Source organism: Bos indicus, chromosome 29 (genome assembly GCF_029378745.1).
Source record: "Bos indicus isolate NIAB-ARS_2022 breed Sahiwal x Tharparkar chromosome 29, NIAB-ARS_B.indTharparkar_mat_pri_1.0, whole genome shotgun sequence".
Lineage (NCBI taxonomy): Eukaryota > Metazoa > Chordata > Mammalia > Artiodactyla > Bovidae > Bos > Bos indicus.
In genome coordinates, this window is record NC_091788.1 from 19,043,523 (window position 1) to 19,066,794 (window position 23,272).

Consider the following 23,272-nt stretch of genomic DNA (forward strand, 5'->3'; position numbering starts at 1 on the left):
AGAAGGTAAACTGCCAAACTCATTCTATGAGGCCAAAATCACCCTAATACCAAAACCAGACAAAGATGTCACAAAAAAAGAAAACAATAGGCCAATATCACTGATGAACATAGATGCAAAAATTCTCAACAAAATTCTAGCAAACAGAATCCAACAACATATTAAAAAGATCATACATTATGACCAAGTGAGTTTTATCCCAGGGATTTAAGGATTCTTCAATATTTGCAAATCAGTCAATGTGCTACTGCTGCTGCTAAGTCACTTCAGTTGTGTCCGACTCTGTGTGATCCCATAGATTGCAGCCTGACAGGCTCCTCCAGCCCTGGGATTCTCCAGTCAAGAGTACTGGAGTGGGTTTCCATTTCCTTCTCCCAATGTGATACACCACATTAACAAATTGAAAGATAAAAACCATATGATTATCTCAGTAAATTCAGAGAAAGCCTTTGACAAAATTCAACATTTATTATAAAAACTCTCCTAAAAGCAGGCATAGAAGGAACATGCCCCAACATAATAAAAGCCATAAATGATAAACCCATAGCAAACATTATCCTCAATGGTGAAAAATTGAAAGCATTTCCTCTAAAGTCAGGAACAAGACAAGGGTGCCCACTCTCACTACTACCATTCAACATAATATTGGAAGTTTTAGCCAAAGCAAAGAGAAGAAAAATAAATAAAAGGAATCCAGATTGGAAAAGAAGAAGTAAAGCTAACTGTTTGCAGATGACGTGATCCTTTACATAGAAAACACTAACGATACCACTGGAAAATTACTAGAGCTAATCAATGAATATAGTAAAGTTGCAGGATATAAGATTAATATACAAAAATCCCTTGCATTCATATACACTAAGAATGAGAAAACAAAGAAAAATTAAGGAAACAATCCCATTCATGATTGCAATGAAAAGAATAAAATACTTAGGAATAAATTTACATAAAGAAACAAAAGACCTATATATAGAAAACTATAAAGCACTGATGAAAGAAATCAAATATGACACAAATAGATGGAGAAATATACCATGTTCATGGATCGGAAGAATCAATATAGTGAAAATGAGTATACTACCCAAAGCAATCTATAGATTCAATGCAATCTCTATCAAGCTACCAATGGCATTTTTCACAGAACTAGAACAAATAATTTCATAATTTGTATGGAAACAGAAAAAAACCTCAAATAGCCAAAGTAATCTTGAGAGAGAAGAATGGAACTGGTGGAATCAACTTCCTGACTTCAGGCTATACTACAAAGCAACAGTCATCAAGACAGTATGGTACTGGCACAAGGACAGAAATATAGATCAATGGAGCAAAATAGAAAGCCCAGAGATAAACCCATGCACCTATGGACATGTTATCTTTGACAAAGGAGGCAAGAATATACAATGGAGAAAAGACAATCTCTTTAACAAGTGGTGCTGAGAAAACTGGTCAACCACCTGTAAAAAAATGAAACTAGAATGCTTTCTAGTACCATACACAAAAATAAACTCAAATGTATTAAAGACCTAAATGTAGGACCAGAAACAATAAAACTCCTAAAGGAAAACATAGGCAGAACACTTTCTGACATAAACCACAGCAAGAACCTCTATTACCTACCTCCCAGTGTAATGGAAATAAAAGCAAAAATAAACAAATGGGACCTAATTAAAAACTTTTGCACAACGAAGGAAACTATAAGCAAGGTGAAAAGACAGCCTTTAGAATGGGAGAAAATTTTAGCAAATGAAGCAACTTTCAAAGAATCTAAAAATATGTAAGCAGCTCATGCAGCTCAGTACCAGAAAAATAAATGACCCAATCAAAAAATGGGCCAAAGAACTAAACAGACATTTCTCCAAAGAAGACATACAGATGGCTAACAAACACATGAAAAGATGCTCAACATCACTCATTATCAGAGAAATGCAAATCAAAACCACAATGAGGGACCATTTCACGCCAGTCAGAATGGCTGCTATCCAAAAGTCTACAAGCAATAAATGCTGGAGAGGGTGTGGAGAAAAGGGAACCGTCTTACACTGTTTGTGGGAATGCAAACTAGTACAGCCACTATGGAGAACAGTGTGGAGATTCCTTCAAAAACTGGAAATAGAACTACCATACAACCCATCAATCCCACTTCTGGGCATGAATACCGAGGAAACCAGAATTGAAAGAGACGCGTGTACCCCAATGTTCATTGCAGCACTGTTTATAATAGCCAGGACATGGAAGAAAGCTAATTGTCCATGGGCAGATGAATGGATAAGAAAGGTGTGGTACATATACACAATGGAATATTATCCAGCTATTAAAAAGAACATGGCACCCCACTCCAGTATTCTTGCCTGGAAAATCCCGTGGATGGAGGAGCCTGGTAGGCTGCAGTCCATGAGGTCGCTAAGAGTCGGTCACGACTGAACGACTTCACTTTCACTTTTCACTTTCATGCATTGGAGAAGGAAATGGCAACTCACTCCAGTATTCTTGCCTGGAGAATCCCAGGGACGGTGGAGCCTGATGGGCTGCCATCTATGGGGTCGCACAGTCAGACACGACTGAAGCCACTTAGCAGCGGTAGCAGCAAAAATAACACATTTGAGTCAGTTCTAATGAGGTGGATGAAACTGGAGCCTATTATGAGTGAAGTAAGTAGAAAGAAAAACACCAATACAGTATATTAATGCATATGTATAGCATATAGAAAGATGGTAACAACGACACTATATGCAAGACAGCAAAAAATACACAAAGAACAGACTCTGGGAGAAGAAGAGGGTCGGATGATATGAGAGAATAGCATTAAAACATGTATATTACCATATGTGAAATAGATGAACAGTCCAAGTTTGATGCATGAAACAGGGCACTTAAAGCCAGTGCACTGGGACAACCCAGAGTGATGGCATGGGGAGTGAGGTGGGAGGGGTTTTGGGATGGGGGGACAAACATATACCCGTGGCTGATTTGTGTCAATCTATGGCAAAAACCACCACAATATTGTAATGTAGTTAGCCTCCAATGAAAATAAATAAATTAATTAAAAAAGAAAAGCAAGAGTCAATCCCAAAGAAAATCAGACCTGAATATTCATTGAAGGACTGATGCTGAAGCTGAACCTTCAATACTTTGGCTACCTGATGCAAAGAGCCAACTCATTGGAAAAGACCCCAATGTTGGGAAATATTGAGGTCAGGAGGAGAAGCAGGTGACAGAGGATGAGATGGTTGAATGGCATCACCAACTCAATGGACGTGAATTTGAACAAACACGGGGAGATGGTGAAGGACAGGGAAGCCTGGTGCACTGTAGTCTGTGGGGTCAGAAAGAGTCAGACATGAATAAGCAACGGAATAACAGCAACCTGGTTTGTCAGGAGGCTTTATACCTCATACTCTCTTATTGGTACTAAACTGAAGGTTTTATAGAAGAACCAACAACCAGGTGCATCTTTGCCAATAACTGGTTTCTGGCCACAGAATCAAAGGTCAATCAACACTTATAAAAACCTGTATCTACTTGAGGCTGCTTGAGGCTACTCTGTACAAAATCCTGGCTGGACCTCTTTTTCTTTCTTGCTAAGAGAGTAAGCCCTAATATTAGTATTTAGTATCTCCTTCAGACTTGCAGTTCAATATTTCTTTATCATGGTATATTAAAATCAAAGCATTAATTTCAGTGATCTTTCATTTAAAAGGAGATTCATTTTTTAAAATAAGGATATTTCTTAAAACAGGAATATCGTATATATTTAGTAGTGATATTGCCCAAACTTTGGGCTTGATATACTGCTTCACATATGGCTAGAATATATATCAAGCCCCAGGATGCTGCCAAGAAAGGGAAATCATTCAGCTGGTGAGGTGACATGTATCCATAGGTCTCAAATTTATCCCTTTCTTTGTGTCAATTTTATCACTTTTAAGATTTAGATAACCTTTACTTAAAGAAACTCCTGACTTGTAACTCCCGACTCATCCTTCAGTCCAAGCAGTGAGCAATAAAATTGCTCTTATAGTAATTAGAAAAAAAAAAAAAAAAGTTGAGATAGCTATTGCCTAGACTTCCAAAAGCAAGCAAAGTTAGGAATTTGCTACACTTTTATAATACTTCTTATTATATAAGTATATATATATATATATATATATATATATATAAAAGGATATGTTATTTAACATATAAGCCTCTTATATTTTACTGTGAAATTTCTGTACACACAGCCTAGGTGACCATGCATCAGTCTAGGTGTTTAAATAGCAAATGACTTTGTGCATATGTGTATGTGTGTGTGTGTGTGTGTGTGAGAGAGAGAGAGAGAGGGGAAGAAAATATATATTTTAAAAGTATTTGAAATAGGGTTTACAGTCTATAGCAAACTACAAATTCTCTTATGTTGTTTTTAGTAGATTTTCCCCTCAGATGGTAGTGTAACAATGATCACTAGGGGAAAAAAAAAAATCACAGGTCAGCTTGCTCCTTATGGAAACTTTTGGACTAAAAGCTTATATTCTGCAGAAGGAAAGGAGAGTTTTGAAGAAATGACTAGCAAACTTTCAGTTTGTAGTTATGAAGGAGTCTTAAAATGTACTAATTCTTCCAAAACAATCTTTTTGAGTTCATCATACTTTTATCTGGATCGGAAAGGGTCCATCAAACTTAAAATAATATTCATTACAAAAGAACAATTTAATTAGATTATAAAGAATTTACAAAATTGAGTTAGTTCTGTTGGGACAATAAAGCTAGGAAAAAACCTTTCCCAGGTATCAGTGGGAATCTGTGATTTCTTATGTAAAACACATCATGTCCCGAAGTCAACTTTCATTACTGATTTTTAACAGGGAAGTTTAAAAGTTAAAGCCTCCCACAGAGATTAACTGAATACTAAGGTTCTTTGAAATAAGAATGTGATAATTAGACTTATTTGATAAGCTCTTTGGTGTCCTTTTCTACATTCTGTTTTGCTTGCATTAGTTTTGTTTTACTTGCCTCTGCTTTAAAACCAAGAATGACAGGATCAGGTCTGTATTTGCCCTAACGGGACCTATGCCTCATTCTCTGTTGATAAGAAAAGAGGAAAAGATGTCTAAAGAAAAAATCAGAATGAAGTTCCAGACAATCTTCATATCACAAAAGATTGCTTAATCCCTTGCTTGCTACCTAATCTCAGTGGGTGCAAGCATTTCAAGGGACATACAGGACAAGAGGAGCAAATATTTAACCAAGTTTGCTGGTGAGGAATAGGTGGTGATGATCAAAGAAGGCTTCTTAAACTGAGTCTTACGCTAACAAGAGGTGTTAGCCAGGTGAAAGTTGAGGATGGGAAGTGGGTCAGCCTGGAAGTAGGGACATCATGAATAAACGTACATAGTGATCTAGGGGAGCAGTACAAGGGATTTGCTTTTGCTCGGGTTTCAATATGAGTGGGAATGAAGGAGAGTAAGGGGGAAGATGAAGCTGGAGAGAAAGGTAGGATCCAATTTAAGGAGCTTAGGAATGAATTTTAACCATGTTCAGGTTTGCATTTTATTTATTTTTTTCTTTAATAATTATATTTATTTATCTTTAATTGATTGATTTACATTATCGGTTTGATTTCTATTATACATCAACAAGAATTAATCATATATCAACAAGAATTAATCATAGGTGTACATTTGTCTGCTCCCTCTTGAAACTCCCTTTCACCTCCCACCCTTTCTCATTCCTCTAGGTTATTACAGAGCCCCAGTTTGAGTGCACTGAATCATACAGAAAATTTCCATTGGCTATCTATTTTACATATGTTTGTGTATATGCTTCCATGCCACTCTCTCCGTTCTTCTCATCCTCTCCTTCCTATCCCCTGCCCTTGTCCATAAGTCTGTTCTCTATGTCTGCATCTTCATTGCTACCCTGTGAATAGGTTCATCAGTATCATCTTTCTAGATCCCATATATATGCATTAGTACATGATATTTGTTTTTCTCTTTTTGACTTACTTCACTTTTTATATTAGGCTTTAGGTCATCCACCTTATTAGGACTGACTCAAATGTGTTCCTTTTTATGGTTGAGTAGTATTCTATTGCATATATGTACCACAGCTTCTTTATCCATTCATCTGTCGATGGATATCTAGGTTGCTTCCACATCCAAGATACTGTAAACAGTGCTGCAATGAACATCGGGGTACATGTGTCTTTTTCAGTTTTGGTTTCCTTGGGCTAAATGCCTAGAAGTGGTATTGCTGGGTCTTATGGTGGTTTATTCCTAATTTTGTAAGGAATCTCCATACTGTCTTCTATAGTGACTGTATCAATTTACATCCCCACCAGCAGTGCAAGAGGGCTGCCTTTTCTTCACATCCTCTCCAGCACTTGTTATCTGTGGATTTTTAGATGCTGGTCATTCTGACTGGTGGGAGGTTACATCTCATTGTAGTTTTGATTTGCATTTTTCTAATAATAAGTGATGTTGAGCATTTCTTCATGTGTTTGTTAGCCATCTGTATGTCTTCTTTGGAGAAATGCCTATTTAGTTCTTTTGCCTGCTTTTAGATGGGATTGGTCGTTTTTATGGTATTGAGTTGTGTGAGCTGCTTGTATGTTTTGGAAATTAATCCTTTGTCAATTGTTTTATTTGCTATTATTTTCTCCCATTCTGAAGGTTGTCTTTTCACCTTATTTATAGTTTCCTTTTCTGTGCAAAAGCAAAGTGATCACTTTTAATGGAACATCTATAAGCTTTCATTTGTTCATCATACAAGGTTATTTATCACATTTGATCATTATTTCTGACATCCACTCTACTAGATGAGACATCCACTCATTCAGAGTGTGACCATGTCATTCATCCTTCTATGCCTATGTTATCCTGTTAATATATATTGATCTTAATCAACTAGGTCTCATTATAAAAGTTATAGATGTTACAACTAAATTGATCAGAATATCAAGTTCTGTGCTACATGCTTTGAGAGTTAAGGCCATGATATTCTCATTCATTATGTATTTATTTATACATTTACATTTGGCATTGAAATATACTTAATTATTTAATATCTTAATTTCAGGGACTAATACTATGCTTTATAGGGTTAATTAAAAATATGGACGGAGGTTTGTGACATTGTACAGGACTCAGGGATCAAGACCATCCCCATGGAAAAGAAATGCAAAAAAGCAAAATGGCTGTCTGGGGAGGCCTTACAAATAGCTGTGAAAAGAAGAGAAGTGAAAAGCAAAGGAGAAAAGGAAAGATATAAGCATCTGAATGCAGAGTTCCAAAGAATAGCAAGGAGAGATAAGAAAGCCTTCCTCAGCAATCAGTGCAAAGAAATAGAGGAAAACAACAGAATGGGAAAGACTAGAGATCTCTTCAAGAAAATTAGAGATACCAAGGGAATATTTCATGCAAAGATGGGCTTGATAAAGAACAGAAATGGTATGGACCTAACAGAAGCAGAAGATATTAAGAAGAGGTGGCAAGAATACACAGAAGAACTGTACAAAAAAGATCTTCACGACCCAGATAATCATGATGGTGTGATCACTGACCTAAAGCCAGACATCTGGAATGTGAAGTCAAGTAGGCCTTAGAAAGCATCACTATGAACAAAGCTAGTGGAGGTGATGGAATTCCAGTTGAGCTATTTCAAATCCTGAAAGATGATGCTGTGAAAGTGCTGCACTCAAAATGCCAGCAAATTGGGAAAACTCAGCAGTGGCCACAGGACTGGAAAAGGTTAGTTTTCGTTCCAATCCCAAAGAAAGGCAATGCCAAAGAAAGCTCAAACTACCGCACAATTGGACTTATCTCACATGCTAGTAAAGTAATGCTCAAAATGCTCCAAGCCAGGCTTCAGCAATACATGAACTGTGAACTTCCAGATGTTCAAGCTGGTTTTAGAAAAGGCAGAAGAACCAGAGATCAAATTGCCAACATCTGCTTGATCATCAAAAAAGCAAGAGAGTTCCAGAAAAACATCTATTCTTGCTTTATTGACTGTGCCAAAGCCTTTGACTGTGTGGATCATGATAAACTGTGGACAATTCTGAAGGAGATGGGAATACCAGACCACCTGACCTGCCTCTTGAGAAACCTATATGCAGGTCAGGAAGCAACAGTTAGAACTGGACATGGAACAACAGACTGGTTCCAATAGGAAAAGGAATATGTCAAGGCTATATATTGTCACCCTGCTTATTTAACTTATATGCAGAATACATCATGAGAAACACTGGGCTGGAAGAAGCACAAGCTGGAATCAAGGTTGCCGGGAGAAATATCAATAACCTCAGATGTGCAGATGACACCACCCTTATGGCAGAAAGTGAAGAGGAACTAAAAAGCCTCTTGAAGAAAGTGAAAGAGGAGAGTGAAAAAGTTGGCTTAAAGCTCAACATTCAGAAAACGAAGATCATGGCATCTGGTCCCATCACTTCATGGGAAATAGATGGGGAAACAGTGGAAACAGTGTCAGACTTTATTTTTTGGGGCTCCAAAATCACTGCAGATGGTGATTGTAGCCATGAAATTAAAAGACACTTACTCCTTGGAAGGAAAGTTATGACCAACCTAGATAGCATATTCAAAAACAGAGACATTACTTTGCGAACAAAGGTCTGTCTAGTCAAGGCTATGGTTTTTCCAGTAGTCATGTATGGATGTAAGAGTTGAACTGTGAAGAAAGCTCAGTGCCGAAGAATTGATGCTTTTAAACTGTGGTGTTGGAGAAGACTCTTGAGAGTCCCTTGGATGGCAAGGAGATCCAACCAGTCCATCCTAAAGGAGATCAGTCCTGGGTGTTCTTTGGAAGGAGCGATGCTAAAACTGAAACTCCAATACTTTGGCCACCTCATGTGAAGAGTTGCCTTATTGGAAAAGACCGTGATGCTGGGAGGGATTGGGGGCAGGAGGAAAAGGGGACAACAGAGGATGAGATGGCTGGATGGAATCACTGACTCAATGGACGTGATTTTGAGTGAACTCGGGGAGTTGGTGATGGACAGGGAGGCCTGGCGTGCTGCAATTCATGGGATCGCAAAGAGTCGGACACGACTGAGCGACTGAATTGAACTGAAAAATATAGTAAAATTGTATCATTCTAAACTTTGAGCCTATATTTTGCAAAAATAATTGTTGAAAACAAATGTCAGATAACTGTCCAGTTTTATTTGTAGTATATAGAAAAGTCATTTTCTTTTCTTTTTTTCTTTGATACTTATGTTGTCATTAAGCTTTTCACACTTTTCCTTTTATTTGTATACATTTTAATTTTCTTTAGAGTAGTAATTGACTGCAAGAAACTTCTAAAAAATTTGAGATTATTTTTCTAAAGATATATATTTAATATTTTCATCCTCTCAAGCTTGAATTTATGCTGTGATCTGAAAAAAAGAAAAAATATTCTATTCTTGCTGAGGTTCTTTTCTTTTTCTGTAGTTTCTATAGTGTCAGCGATTGGCAAGGAAATTTATGTTGGCTAACAGCTTTTGGTTCTCACTGGAGGTTGCCAGATGTCAAATTAACTGACCAGCCAACGGACACAGTTGCTAAATGTAGTCTGCATAAGGCCTCCTCTTTGTACAATCTGGGTAATGCTTCACACAGCATGCCAATTAGAACACCATACACTAAATCACATTAAGGCAGTGTCTAATTCCTGTAGATCACTTACTGCCTGATCTTTGAAAGGTAAATTTTTGGGAAGGTAAACTGGAAGTAGTGAGATTCTTTGGGCGTCAACTGTAGTAACTATAACTTCCTTAAAGGCTTACTATAGCAATACTAAGCAGTTGGTACCCAGGGAGGTGATTACAGGCCTAGTAGGCATTGAAATCAACACAGAATGACTAGGAGACATGGATAAAAATGAATAGGAAATATAACAAGCAGAACTTGGTCCTTATTAGGAGGGAGGGGGTGTTGCAGAGGAGAAGAGGAGTTAAGAATGAGGCATAGGTTTCAGATCTTGTTATTTGGCAATCTGGAAGCACTTGCAGGTGATGGAGCAGATTAGAAGGGAAAGATAATTCAGGTGAGAGTTTACTGAATTTGACGTGTCTACCCCAGGACATAAGATGGGTACAAGAATTTAGAGCTCAGAAATAAAATCAGAGCTAGAGAAATAGCTGCGTGGATCAAAGATTAAACAAAGAAACAAAACTACACAGGTCTATTTTTGAAGCAGCTTGGGGGAAAAAGGGCAAGAAAAAAATAGCTAAAAAATGAAACTATGAATAACTGGGCTAGAATATAAGTGCCTGAACTAAGTGATTAACCAGAACTAAGTTTATGTTATTTTTAGAAGAACGAAAATAATATTTTTAGAAGAACCAAAAATAAAACAAACACGGCATACCTTAAAAAACATTTAAAGCGTGTTGGTCTGAGCTAAGGTTTGCGGTTGGCTTTAAATTCAGTCTTAGCGTCTCACTAGGCACCCGAGGCCACGCCCCTGGCCACGCCCACCACGCTCCAGCTTTGGGCGTTTCATTTTGCCTGGCCTCCATCTTGAGAGATGTCGGCCCCTTCAGCTTGAGAGATGTCGGCCCCTCCAGCTTGAATTCCAGATTTAGGTTTTCCATGGTGAAGTCACCATAAATACTTCCCCCTTAAGCATCTCCAGAAAGAGAAAGCTACATTAATACTCTCAAGTTGGCAGGCACACCTGAGGCACTCTATCCTGTCAGCTCATCCTCCTCACCACGTCCTCCAACAAAGCTGGAGCTGCCATTATCCCCTCTGCTCTACAGAGGATGCTGAGGACCTGAGACAGTCCCCAATCCCCATCTGAGACGGGGGTTGGGGAGGTGAGGAGTGGGGGAGTGAGGGAGGGTGACTAGAGGGGATGGGTGGGGGGGCCCCACCAAGCTCCGCTACATGCCAGGTGCCCCAGCTTGTGAGAAGTCACTGCAGGTGTGAAGGGCCATGTTCGTTGGTTTCTCTTCTCGAGGATCATTGCTCATCGCTGCCTTTTCGACCTCTTATAGTAGTTATATATATATGTTTCCAGTTTTCTAGTTTTTATGGGGTGAGGGTGAGTTTTTCTGGTATCTCAATCCTTTTTGGCTCAGGCAAGGAGGTGAAGAGTGGCGTCATTTACTGAAAGGGGACAGACTTCAGGAGGAATAGGTTTTGGAGGGAAAGTCAAGGATTCAGTGTTGGACATGTTAGTTTTGAAATGCTTGTAAGAAATTTAAGTGGAGATTTCAGTAGGCTGTTGAATACATGGGTTTGGAAATCTTAGAAGGAGCTGCAAGGGAAACAATATTTATTGATCTTTCCTTAAATATTATTGATTTTCATATGAACTTGGCTACTCTGGCTGATATACACAAAGTTAGAGATCTGTACATATGGAAAATGGTTATGGTAATTATTCTGCTTTAAATGTTGCCTTTTATTTAGTATTCAAGCAGCTTACCTTCCTCCCAGACACAGAACTTTTGTTGACATCTTTCTAGGACACGGTAGTCACACCAAGTTCATGTAAGTTCATCAACCAGTTCAGACTGTTTTCTCAGTTCAGTTGCGGTCATTTTCCTTTGGCCCATGGGTTTTTACAAATATGGTGTTTAATTCCCAAGTGTGGGATTTTCTAGGTCTCTTTCTTACTGATTTCTGGCTTAATTGTGTTTTTTGATAAATGTTCCATTTTTGCTTGAACATAAAACTCTGCAGTCATTGAGTACAGTGTTTTATAAATGTTAGTTAAAACTAGTTTATTAAGTTGTTAACATCTTCTGTATCCTTACAATTTTTTTTATCTGCTTATTATATCATTTATTGAGAGAAGTGTGCTAAATTTCCTACCGTGGTTGTGGATTTGTCTATTTCTCCTTCAGAGGCTATGTAATTAGGTGCCCACAAACGTTTAAAAATATTTCTTCATCGTTATACATGTCCCTCTTTGTCTCTGCTAATGCTTTTGCCTCAAAGTTTTTTGATTTAATGATAATATAGTGAGGTAGATTATATCCTTTGACTTCAGTTTTCATCCTTCCTTTAGTTATACCCTTGTGTTCACACCCTTTGCCATGCAACTTTACTGTGCCCTCTACCATGAGCTGAGTTTGACTTCAAGACATCCCTTGACACAGAAGCTTGAAATGGGCTTGCATATTGAGACTTGCTCTCTTGGATGACTTCCATCACCATGAAAACATACTCAGGTCAGCCTGGTTGAGTGACACATGGAGCAGAGTTGTCTGGTCATAATGGCTGAGGCCAGTCTAGATCAGCAGAATGGATAGCAGATCAGCTCAGATGTGTGAGTAGTAGAAGCTTTTTGTTATATGTGATTGAAGTTTTGTCCATGCTTAGTCGATGGCATTATCCTGGTAGTTGAACACTGATATATGTACAAGGTGTACCTTTTTCTTTTTTCCTGTTTTTGTGCTGCACAGTGCAGCTTGTGGGATCTTAGTTCCCTGACCAGAGTTTGAACCCAGGCCCTTGGCAGTGAGAGCATAGAGTCCTAAGTACTGGACTGTCTTTCTCCATTTTTTTTCTAAATCTATCTTAACAAACCAAACTCTTGTAAGGAGCTTGTTGTTGTTTGTTCTCTTAATCCAGTTAGTCAATTTTGTTGTTTTTTAAAATGGAGCATTTAGTTCATTTGCATTGAAAGGAATTACTGCTGTATTTTGGAGAAGGAAATGGCAAGCCACTCTAGTATTCTTGCCTGGAGAATTCCATGGACAGAAGAGCCTGGTGGGGTTCCATGGACAGAAGAGTATACAGTTCATGGGGTTGCAAAGAGTCAGATACGACTGCGTGACTAACACACACTGATGTATTTAGGCTTAAATCTGGCATTTACTATTTGCTCCCTATTTGTTCTCTTGTTCTATTTATCTTTTTTTTTTTTCTCTTGGATTGATGATTTATGATTTCATCTCATCTCCTATTTGACTTATTATGTATGTACACCTTTTTCCAGAGATCACTTTGAAGTTTATAGCATACTTTTTTTTCACATATTAGAATCTATTTTCAAGTAATACTGCACCACTTTATATATAGTATGAGAACTATACAGCAATGTAGTTTCATTTTCTGCTCCTGGCCTTGGAACCATTGTCATACATTTTACTTTTATAGTTGTTATAAGCTACAATAGTCATTGTTTTTTTTTTTTTTTTTTTTGCTTCTGCTTCAAATAGTTTATTAAATTCTGAAGTAATTTTTAAAATAAGAAAAACAGTATTTTATATCCATTGATATATTTAATATTTTCAGTGTACTTTATTCCTTTATGTAGATGTGGATTCCCACCAGGTACTTTTCCCCTTCATACTCAATGCCTTTCTTTAAAATTTCTCATAGTATAAATCACTTATTGATTAATTCTTATTGTTTCAAATATCTGAAAAGGTTTTTATTTTACATTCATTTTTTATGTTTTTGCTGAGTTCTGAATTCCAGGTTAACTTGTTTCATTTTTTAAGTTCTTTACAGATGTTGCTCCTATGTCTTCTGGCTTGTGTTGTTTTCAATGAGAAATCATTGTTGTTGTAAGAATGTTAAGAAGACATTCTTACCTTTTTTCCTCTACATGTAATATGTCTTCTTTGCTAGCTAGTTTTGAGGTTTTTCTCTTTATCAGTCTTTTAAAGCATCTGGATTATGAAGGGCAGGCAGCTGTGTGTCTGAGTCACTTATTAGTCAAAGACTGTGTTTTTGGTGTAACTCCTTCGTGTTGCCTAAGTTTTCAGGTTATTTCAAGAGCATAATAAAGTTAAAATTTTTTTTTTACTTTCCATATTATTGAATTTGATGCCTTCAGTGTCTGTTAGTTGGCTAGGGCAGAGAACATGGTCCTGTTTTTAGAGCTGGGAAAACTAAACTTTGAATGGTGCAATGACTGCAGCAAACACTCAACTAGATAGTGGGAGAAATAGGATGAAGCTTTCATCTTCTATACCAAATCCAGTGCATTATCCTAGATTATAAAAAAATTTTTAAAATCCATCTATTTTGATGGAACTTTCTATAGAATGGTAGGGTAGGAAACATTTAAAGAAACTACTAGATCCTGATTGTTTTATTTGTTATTACAGCAAAAAGGTGAACCATGCCTATGAAGGCCAACAAGACTGAACCTCAGAGCCAGACAAGAAAACAAAAAAAGGATACTCCATGGATTTTACACATCTTCAACCACATATGCTTCGTTACTACCATTATTGGTTGCTACAGCTGCCACTGGAAAATCAAACAGGAGAAGAAATTTAAACATGGACAGTGCTGCTCTTTGGTACAGAGAGATGGGAAGAAGCTGAACTACATTTTTTTAATTTGGGGAACATGGGCTGGTTCCTACCCTCATACAGGTTCACTAAAGTCTTCAGGACTAGGCAGGGGCTCTAGCTCTTCTGTTAAAGGTCTGCCACAATTCTGGGGCCACAGTTAATTTTCCTGAAACATGTGCTTGTTTTCTTTCACTTTTATTATTAATTTCTTGTCATTCTGTTATTCACTTATTCATCTTTTCTTTTATTAAGTGAACCTGGAAGAAGAAGTAAGATCTAGGTCAGTCAGATGTTCTTGGCTGTGGAGTATAGGAATAGTTGAATTTTAAAATCTCTCTTCAGTGTGAGTTTCCCAAAGGAACTGTGCTTATGAAAAACAAAAACCAGCAGGAAATAAGGTGCTCCTTTATTACTGGTCAGGCAAGTATTTGATTTTCTCTAATGAAGGATCGCTGGTAAGGCTGAGTGGTAGCATGTGGTATATCCTCATTGAGCACCTCTTTCTTTCTTTAAACCGTATTTTGGGGCTCTGTGGTGGGCACTGTGATGTAAAAGGTGAAATGACGAGCACACTGAAGTGAGAAAAGGACAGCCGTATTATGTATGTTCACTTAATTATATACTTGGTCTAGCTGGGTCCAGGATTCTGTCCAGTTGGATTACTGATTTCTGTTGTCTGACATGCGGAGCTTAAGGAAAGTGGTGGGAATGGGAGGCTTCCCATTAGGCATGAGTGTCCTTCAGTCCATATATCTTTCCCCCCCAGTTATTTAGTTTCTGTACCAGTGACTGAGGACAACACGAGTCCTCTGGCATTGTGAATTCCTCAAGGAATTCACAGTCTACTGGAGGAAAAGACAAGTAAACATTTAATTTCAATATACTGAGAAAAATGGTATAATTGTGTGTGTGTGTGTGTGTATTCATATGCATGCACATCTGTGTCCATGTTACAAGGGAGGGAGCCAAGCATGCACGTCTGTGTCCATGTTACAAGGGAGGGAGCCAAAAATAACTTTGTTTAGAATGTGACATGTGATTAAGAATTGGATAGATAAAGAATGCTGCTGCTGCTGCTAAGTTGCTTCAGTCGTGTCTGACTCTGTGCGACCCCATAGACGGCAGTCCACCAGGCTCCCCTGTCCCTGGGATTCTCCAGGCAAGAACACTGGAGTGGGTTGCCATTTCCTTCTCCAATGCATGAAAGTGAAAAGTGAAGGTGAAATCGCTCAGTCGTGTCCAACTCTAGCGACCCCATGGACTGCAGCCTACCAGGCTCCTCTGTCCATGGGATTTTCTAGGCAAAAGTACTGGAGTGGGGTGCCATTGCCTTCTCCGAGATAAAGAATAGAGGGTGGCAAAAGAAATGGTATTGGAGAGGAGTCAAAAGGCTTGGTCTGAGGTTTATTTTAGGTGGAGCAGAAGATATGAATGGATAAGTGATGGGAAGTGAACGTAGAGAGGGAGTTGGTAGATGTAGTGTGGTTTTAAGAATTTGACTTCTTCCATGTATGGAATTGAGAGTCCCTAAAGATTTTAAGCTATTACTGTTTTCTGAGCTATGTTTTGGAACGATTATTGGATCATGTGGAAGATGCATTAGACAGTACGAGAGTAATGCAGAAAGATGTCTTTGCCTCAAAGAGAAAAGCAACGGTAGTAATCAAGGTTAGAGATGTTGGTGTCCTCGATTAGTGAAGTGATGGTAAAAATGGAGAACAGCGAATTGATGCAACAAATATTTATTAGGAATGATGAAGTAAGTTACAAGAGAACTATAAAGGACATTGAATGAAAGAAAAAGGTAGGCTTCCTAGGAAAGGTGGCATTGGAGGCAGTGTGGTATAATGAAAAAGTCCCTGGACCAGTGCCTGGGAGTACATTTTGGTGCTTGTTCCAGCTCTGCTTTAGGGCTGGTTATATGCTATCTCTGAGCCTCTCTATAGAGGGAGTTAAACTATACAATTTTCGAAGTCCTTGGGCAATTCTCAAGGCCCTGTTTATGCTCAGGGGAAGAAGTCTAGCATATAGCAAAAGAACAAATTCCTTGTGTTCTGGGGAAAGGCTGGCTGGATTCAATTTATGACTTCATCATTGATTTTCTCCAAACTAGTGCTTAACCACTGTGGGACCTTGGCCAGTTACCTAACATTCTAGTGATTGATTCCTCATTTGAATGATGGAGATGGTAGCAGCAGTGCCCACCAATGGAGTTTGTTGGGAGGAAAGAAGAGATAAAATATGTAAATACTTAGAACAGGGCTTGGCATATGGTTAGCACTAAATAAATGTTAGCTGTTATTTTACTGTTCTTGGAGTCACTGACTTGTGAAGTCATCTTCCACTTACAGGAATGATGGTATAGGGGATTCTGGGTAGAGGAAATGCAGTAGTCAGAAGTCCAGAGATAGAGAAGCACAGCGATGTGTTTAGGGAAAAACAAATTTACAGTATTGAATTTATGAGCAGGTAAGATGATAAATGGTAAGTGATCAGATTGGAAAGGAATATTTTAATCTAATTATGTAGCATCTTTATGTCAGCCTAAAATATTTGAACTTTGTCCTGTAAACAGAGGGGAGCCTATTAATTTTTGAGCAAGAGTGACAACAGTGAGAATCAAAATAAGGAGATGTGTTTATTCAACAAGAACAAGTTTATTGAATGTGTGTAAGTGAGTAAGACCACTAAGGCCTCTGGCCTTCCTATACCTGACATTCTAGTGGGATGAGTTAGGTAATAAACAGTAATGAAGAAAGATGGTTTCAGACAGTGATAAGAGCTTTGAAGATAATACATAGGAAAATGGGTCAGGTGGATGGGAACCTGATTAGAGAAGACTGCTTTGAAGCAATGTCACTTGAGCAATCTCTTAAATATAAAGGTGGAGCCAGCCATATATACATCTGGGGGCAAAAATACTCCAGGAAGAGGGACCAGGAACTGTGAAACTCTTGAGGTGGGAACAGATCTGGTCATATTCTAGAAACAGAAAGCCAGCGTGGCTGGAGTTCAGAAATGGAGTCGATGTGTAGAATGGGATGAGGTCAGGGATGGACAAGACTTGATTGTGTGCACCTTTGGGTCATGGCAAGGAGTTGGGATTATATTTTCGCATAGTGGGAAGATCTGGGAGTCTTGTAAGCAGGGGAGTAACTTTATCTGATACATGTTTATCAAAGTCCACACATGTTTTATGTAGAGAGTGAGTATAACCTGAGTCAAAAGCTGTTCTCTTCAGCTTCCTACACTGCAGAAGTTGTTTTAGTGCCTTGATACCTATAATGTCTCTCATCAGAATGGGTCTGTCAATACTCTACGTTTTCTATTTTATTTCTTAATTCTTACTTCACGGTAACCCCATATTTTGCACAAGGCAGGGATTATTAAATCCATGTTTTGCAGAATACAGGCAGTGTGAAAGACACAAAGAAACAGAATTTTTCATCCATGTGATATAGAAATGTCAGGATTATAACTCAGGTAGCAAATTAAACCTAATGTTCCCAGGAAGGGTTTGACAACCTCTGATTTGGTTGACTTGTGATATAATTTTCAGTGCAGGGAGTTACCTTCTCCATAAAGATATCCTCCATCTTGGCTTTGGGCTCACAGATCTGGGCAATGGATCTGATACTTCTTGGCTGTGTGAATTGGCTTGAGTGAATTACTTTTACTTCTCTGAGACTTAGTTCTCTCTTCTGCAACATGAGGTTACCAATACCTTATATAACTGTATTGAGAAATGAAGAAAATGAAAGTAGCTTTTGAAATCCCTGGCATTGTATTTGTGCAAGATAAACTACTAAAAAAAAAGTTTATTCCCTCACCTATGTCTCCCCTTCCTCAAATCTGGGAAGATAAATGGCTAAATGACCTGATGAATAATGAATGAATGAATTACTCAGTGAATGAATCACTGAACAAACATTTGGTAGACAGGAGGTGGATGAATTCAACAGATGGTTACAAAGAGCCAGCTGCATTTAAGGAACTGTGCTAGACACTGGCAATACAGAGATTTGTAACAAAAGTTCCTTTTCCTCAAAGAAGAAATTTGCATCAGAAAAAAAATGATTGCATTTCAGTGTAATAAATGTCATAAATAGGCTTATACAAGCTTCCATAGGGATAAGAGAATACAGAGGTCTCTCTAGCCTGGGGAGGGTAATGCACTACAGCTATGCAGACCTCTGATGAGTGTATGCAGATGTTTCTGAGATACCATGAGTAAATGGAACTTAATTATACTCTCTTCTTTCTGTTTCTAGAGAGAACGATTATTTTACCCATGTCTGGTCATTTCATTTTGCATGTCTGTGCTTTTGGTGTTCGTGTGGGTAGAATCATCAAATGAATACAATGGCTTTGACTGGTGAGTTTCACTTTTTTTTTTTTTTCTTTTTGTGTAAGGGCTCTTTGGTCTAACAGCCACATGGATCTTACTTCAGGCTGAAAAGATCTGGTGACATAAGAGGGAGGGATTTTTTGCAGCTGGTGGATTGGAGGCCTAACTCTGGGGAGGAGTAAGGATGCTCAGCACCCTCAGCTACTGTACCTCCCTTCCCTGCTCATTCTCACTCTTTGACCAAATCTGGCTCAGTGGAAGCTTTCTCTGTGCTTCCAGTGCCCCCAGTCCTATTCAGATGACTCCCTGATACCTTGCTTCTCAGCCTTTTGTCTGGGTTACTGATGCCTACACCAGTCCATCTTCATGATCTTTGTCCATGAACCCTGATGTGTCTGCCTCACCTCCAGCCTCTGCTTCTTCCTTCTGTCCCTACTGTGCTTCCAAAGACTCTGGAGACAGAGACAGCACCTTTTGTAGCCCAATTCCTACTCTGAACTACTCCTAGCTCTTTCAGTTTTTCTGAACTGATTGTTGAAAATCTTACCCATTATTTGATATTTGGGGGAAAAAGGGATGTGTTTGAGCATGCGACTTTTTAAAAATGGAATACCTTTTTATAGAAGTAGTACATGGTTTTTATTTTAAATGTAAAAATACAAAGTAGAAAATATAAAATTCAACTTAGTTTTACTTTGCAGTAACAGTCACTTGATATACTTCCAGTTTTTTTTTTCTATGCTTACTTTTACATTATTATACTCATGCCAGATATACAATTTTGCTTTTCCTTTTTGCTTAAAATAGTTACACACATTTTGACAGATTGTTAAAACTCTTAATGACTATCATTCAAAATGGTCTAAAAATATGTCCTGACATGAAAGTACTCTAATACACTTACTTAAACCACTTTTTATTGTTCAGTGCAGTTCAATTGCTCAGTCATATCTTTGTGATCCCATGGACTGCAGCACGCAGGCCTCCCTGTCCATCACCAACACCCAGAGTTTACTCAAACTCATGTTCATTGAGTCGGTGATGCCATCCAACCATCTCATCCTCTGTCGTCCCCTTCAGCTCCTGCCTTCAATATTTCCCAGCATCAGGGTCTTTTCAAATGAGTCAGTTCTTCGCATCAGGTGGCCAAAGTATTGGAGTCTCAGCTTCAGCATCAGTCCTTCCAATGAACACTCAGGACTGGTATCCTTTAGGATGGACTGGTTGGATCTCCTTGCAGTCCAAGAGACCCTCAAAAGTCTTCTCCAACACCACAGTTTAAAAGCATCAATTCTTTAGTGCTCAGGTTTTTTTTTTTTTTTTTAATTTTATTTTTATTTATTTTTAAATTTTATTTTATTTTTAAACTTTACATAATTGTATTAGTTTTGCCAAATATCAAAATGAATCCGCCACAGGTATACATGTGTTCCCCATCCTGAACCCTCCTCCCACCTCCCTCCCCATACCATCCCTCTGGGTCGTCCCAGGGCACTAGCCCCAAGCATCCAGTATCGGGCATCGAACCTGGACTGGCAACTCGTTTCATACATGATATTTTACATGTTTCAATGCCATTCTCCCAAATCTTCCCACCCTCTCCCTCTCCCACAGAGTCCATAAGACTGTTCTATACATCAGTGTCTCTTTTGCTGTCTCGTACACAGGGTTATTGTTACCATCTTTCTAAATTCCATATATATGCGTTAATATACTGTACTGGTGTTTTTCTTTCTGGCTTGCTTCACTCTGTATAATAGGCACCAGTTTCATCCACCTCATTAGAACTAGTTCAAATGTATTCTTTTTAATGGCTGAGTAATACTCCATTGTGTATATGTACCACAGCTTTCTTATCCATTCATCTGCTGATGGACATCTAGGTTGCTTCCATGTCCTGGCTATTATAAACAGTGCTGTGATGAACATAGGGGTACACGTGTCTCTTTCCCTTCTGGTTTCCTCAGTGTGTATGCCCAGCAGTAGGATTGCTGGATCATAAGACAGTTCTATTTCCAGTTTTTTAAGGAATCTCCACACTGTTCTCCATAGTGTCTGTACTAGTTTGCATTCCCACCAACAGTGTAAGAGGGTTCCCTTTTCTCCACAACCTCTCCAGCATTTATTATTTGTAGACTTTTGGATTGCAGCCATTCTGACTGGTATGAAATGGTACCTCATAGTGGTTTTGATTTGCATTTCTCTGATAATGAGTGATGTTGAGCATCTTTTCATGTGTTTGTTAGCCATCTGTATGTCTTCTTTGGAGAAATGTCTATTTAGTTCTTTGGCCCATTTTTTGATTGGGTCATTTATTTTTCTGGAGTTGAGCTGGAGGAGTTGCTTGTATATTTTTGAGATTAGTTGTTTGTCAGTTGCTTCATTTGCTATTATTTTCTCCCATTCTGAAGGCTGTCTTTTCACCTTGCTAATAGTTTCCTTTGATGTGCAGAAGCTTTTAAGGTTAATTAGGTCCCATTTGTTTATTTTTGCTTTTATTTCCAATATTCTGGGAGGTGGGTCATAGAGGATCCTGCTGTGATGTATGTCGGAGAGTGTTTTGCCTATGTTCTCCTCTAGGAGTTTTATAGTTTCTGGTCTTACGTTTAGATCTTTAATCCATTTTGAGTTTATTTTTGTGTATGGTGTTAGAAAGTGTTCTAGTTTCATTCTTTTACAAGTGGTTGACCAGTTTTCCCAGCACCACTTGTTAAAGAGATTGTCTTTAATCCATTGTATATTCTTGCCTCCTTTGTCAAAGATAAGGTGTCCATATGTGCGTGGATTTATCTCTGGGCTTTCTATTTTGTTCCATTGATCTATATTTCTGTCCTTGTGCCAGTACCATACTGTCTTGATAACTGTGGCTTTGTAGTAGAGCCTGAAGTCAGGCAGGTTGATTCCTCCAGTTCCGTTCTTCTTTCTCAAGATTGCTTTGGCTATTCGAGGTTTTTTGTATTTCCATACAAATTGTGAAATTATTTGTTCTAGCTCTGTGAAGAATACTGTTGGTAGCTTGATAGGGATTGTATTGAATCTATAAATTGCTTTGGGTAGTATACTCATTTTCACTATATTGATTCTTCCAATCCATGAACATGGTATATTTCTCCATCTATTAGTGTCCTCTTTGATTTCTTTCACCAGTGTTCTATAGTTGTCTATATATAGGTCTTTAGTTTCTTTAGGTAGATATATTCCTAAGTATTTTATTCTTTCCGTTGCAATGGTGACTGGAATTGTTTCCTTAATTTCTCTTTCTGTTTTCTCATTATTAGTGTATAGGAATGCAAGGGATTTCTGTGTGTTGATTTTATATCCTGAAACTTTACTATAGTCATTGATTAGTTCTAGTAATTTTCTGGTGGAGTCTTTAGGGTTTTCTATGTAGAGGATCATGTCATCTGCAAACAGTGAGAGTTTTACTTCTTCTTTTCCAATGTGGATTCCTTTTATTTCTTTTTCTGCTCTGATTGCTGTGGCCAAAACTTCCAAAACTATGTTGAATAGCAATGGTGAAAGTGGGCACCCTTGTCTTGTTCCTGACTTTAGAGGAAATGCTTTCAATTTTTCACCATTGAGGATAATGTTTGCTGTGGGTTTGTCATATATAGCTTTTATTATGTTGAGGTATGTTCCTTCTATTCCTCCTTTCTGGAGAGTTTTTATCATAAATGGATGTTGAATTTTGTCAAAGGCTTTCTCTGCATCTATTGAGATAATCATATGGTTTTTATTTTTCAATTTGTTAATGTGTATTACATTGATTGATTTGCGGATATTGAAGAATCCTTGCATCCCTGGGATAAAGCCCACTTGGTCATGGTGTATAATCTTTTTAATGTGTTGTTGGATTCTGATTGCTAGAATTTTGTTAAGGATTTTTGCATCTATGTTCATCAGTGCTATTGGCCTGTAGTTTTCTTTTTTTGTGGGATCTTTATCAGGTTTTGGTATTAGGGTGATGGTGGCCTCAGGTTTTTTTATAGACCAACTCTCACATCCATCCATGACTACTGGAAAAACCATAGCCTTGACTAGATGGACCTTTGTTGGCAAAGTAATGTCTCTGCTTTTGAATATGCTGTCTAGGTTGGTCATAACTTTTCTTCCAAGGAGCAAATGTCTTTCAATTTCTTGGCTCCAGTACCATCTGCAGTGATTTTGGAGCCCCCCAAAATAAAGTCTGTCACTGTTTCCACTGTTTCCCCATCTATTTTCCGTGAAGTGATGGAACTGGATGCCATAATCTTAGTTTTCTGAATGTTGAGCTTTAAGCCAATTTTTTCACTCTCCTCTTTCACTTTCATCAAGAATCTTTTTAGTTCTTCTTCACTTTCTGCCATAAGGGTGGTGTCATCTGCATATCTGAGGTTATTGATGTTTCTCCCGCAGTCTTGATTCCACTTATGCGTCTCCCAGTCCAGCGTTTCTCATGATATACTCTGCATATAAGTTAAATAAGCAGGGTGACAATATATAGCCTTGACATACTCCTTTTCCTATTTGGAACCAGTCTGTTGTTCCATGCCCAGTTCGAACTGTTGCTTCCTGACCTGCATACACATTTATCAAGAGGCAGCTCAGGTGGTCTGGTATTCCCATCTCTTTCAGAATTTTCCAGTTTGTTGTGACCCACACAGTCAAAGGGTTTGGCATAGTCAATAAAGCAGAAATAGATGTTT

General features: G+C 38.2%; 1 protein-coding gene across 9 annotated transcripts in view; it reads left to right on the plus strand.

The window, feature by feature from the left end:
• Window positions 1–10,480: 10,480 nt before the first annotated feature.
• LOC109554006 (glycerophosphodiester phosphodiesterase domain-containing protein 4-like) overlaps window positions 10,481–23,272 on the plus strand; it is a 165,130-nt gene continuing 152,338 nt past the window's right edge. For 7 of the 9 annotated variants that reach the window (XM_070783304.1, XM_070783310.1, XM_070783309.1 and 4 more), the window contains exons 1-3: window positions 10,481–10,795; window positions 14,048–14,244; window positions 18,511–18,614. In XM_070783304.1, the coding sequence (XP_070639405.1) occupies window positions 14,062–14,244; window positions 18,511–18,614 (287 nt within the window). In that variant the 5' untranslated portion in view covers window positions 10,481–10,795; window positions 14,048–14,061. Of the gene's footprint in view, window positions 10,796–11,994; window positions 12,256–14,047; window positions 14,245–18,510; window positions 18,615–23,272 lie in introns of all 9 variants that reach the window. The other 2 variants (XM_070783305.1, XM_070783306.1) reach the window with 2 other exon arrangements.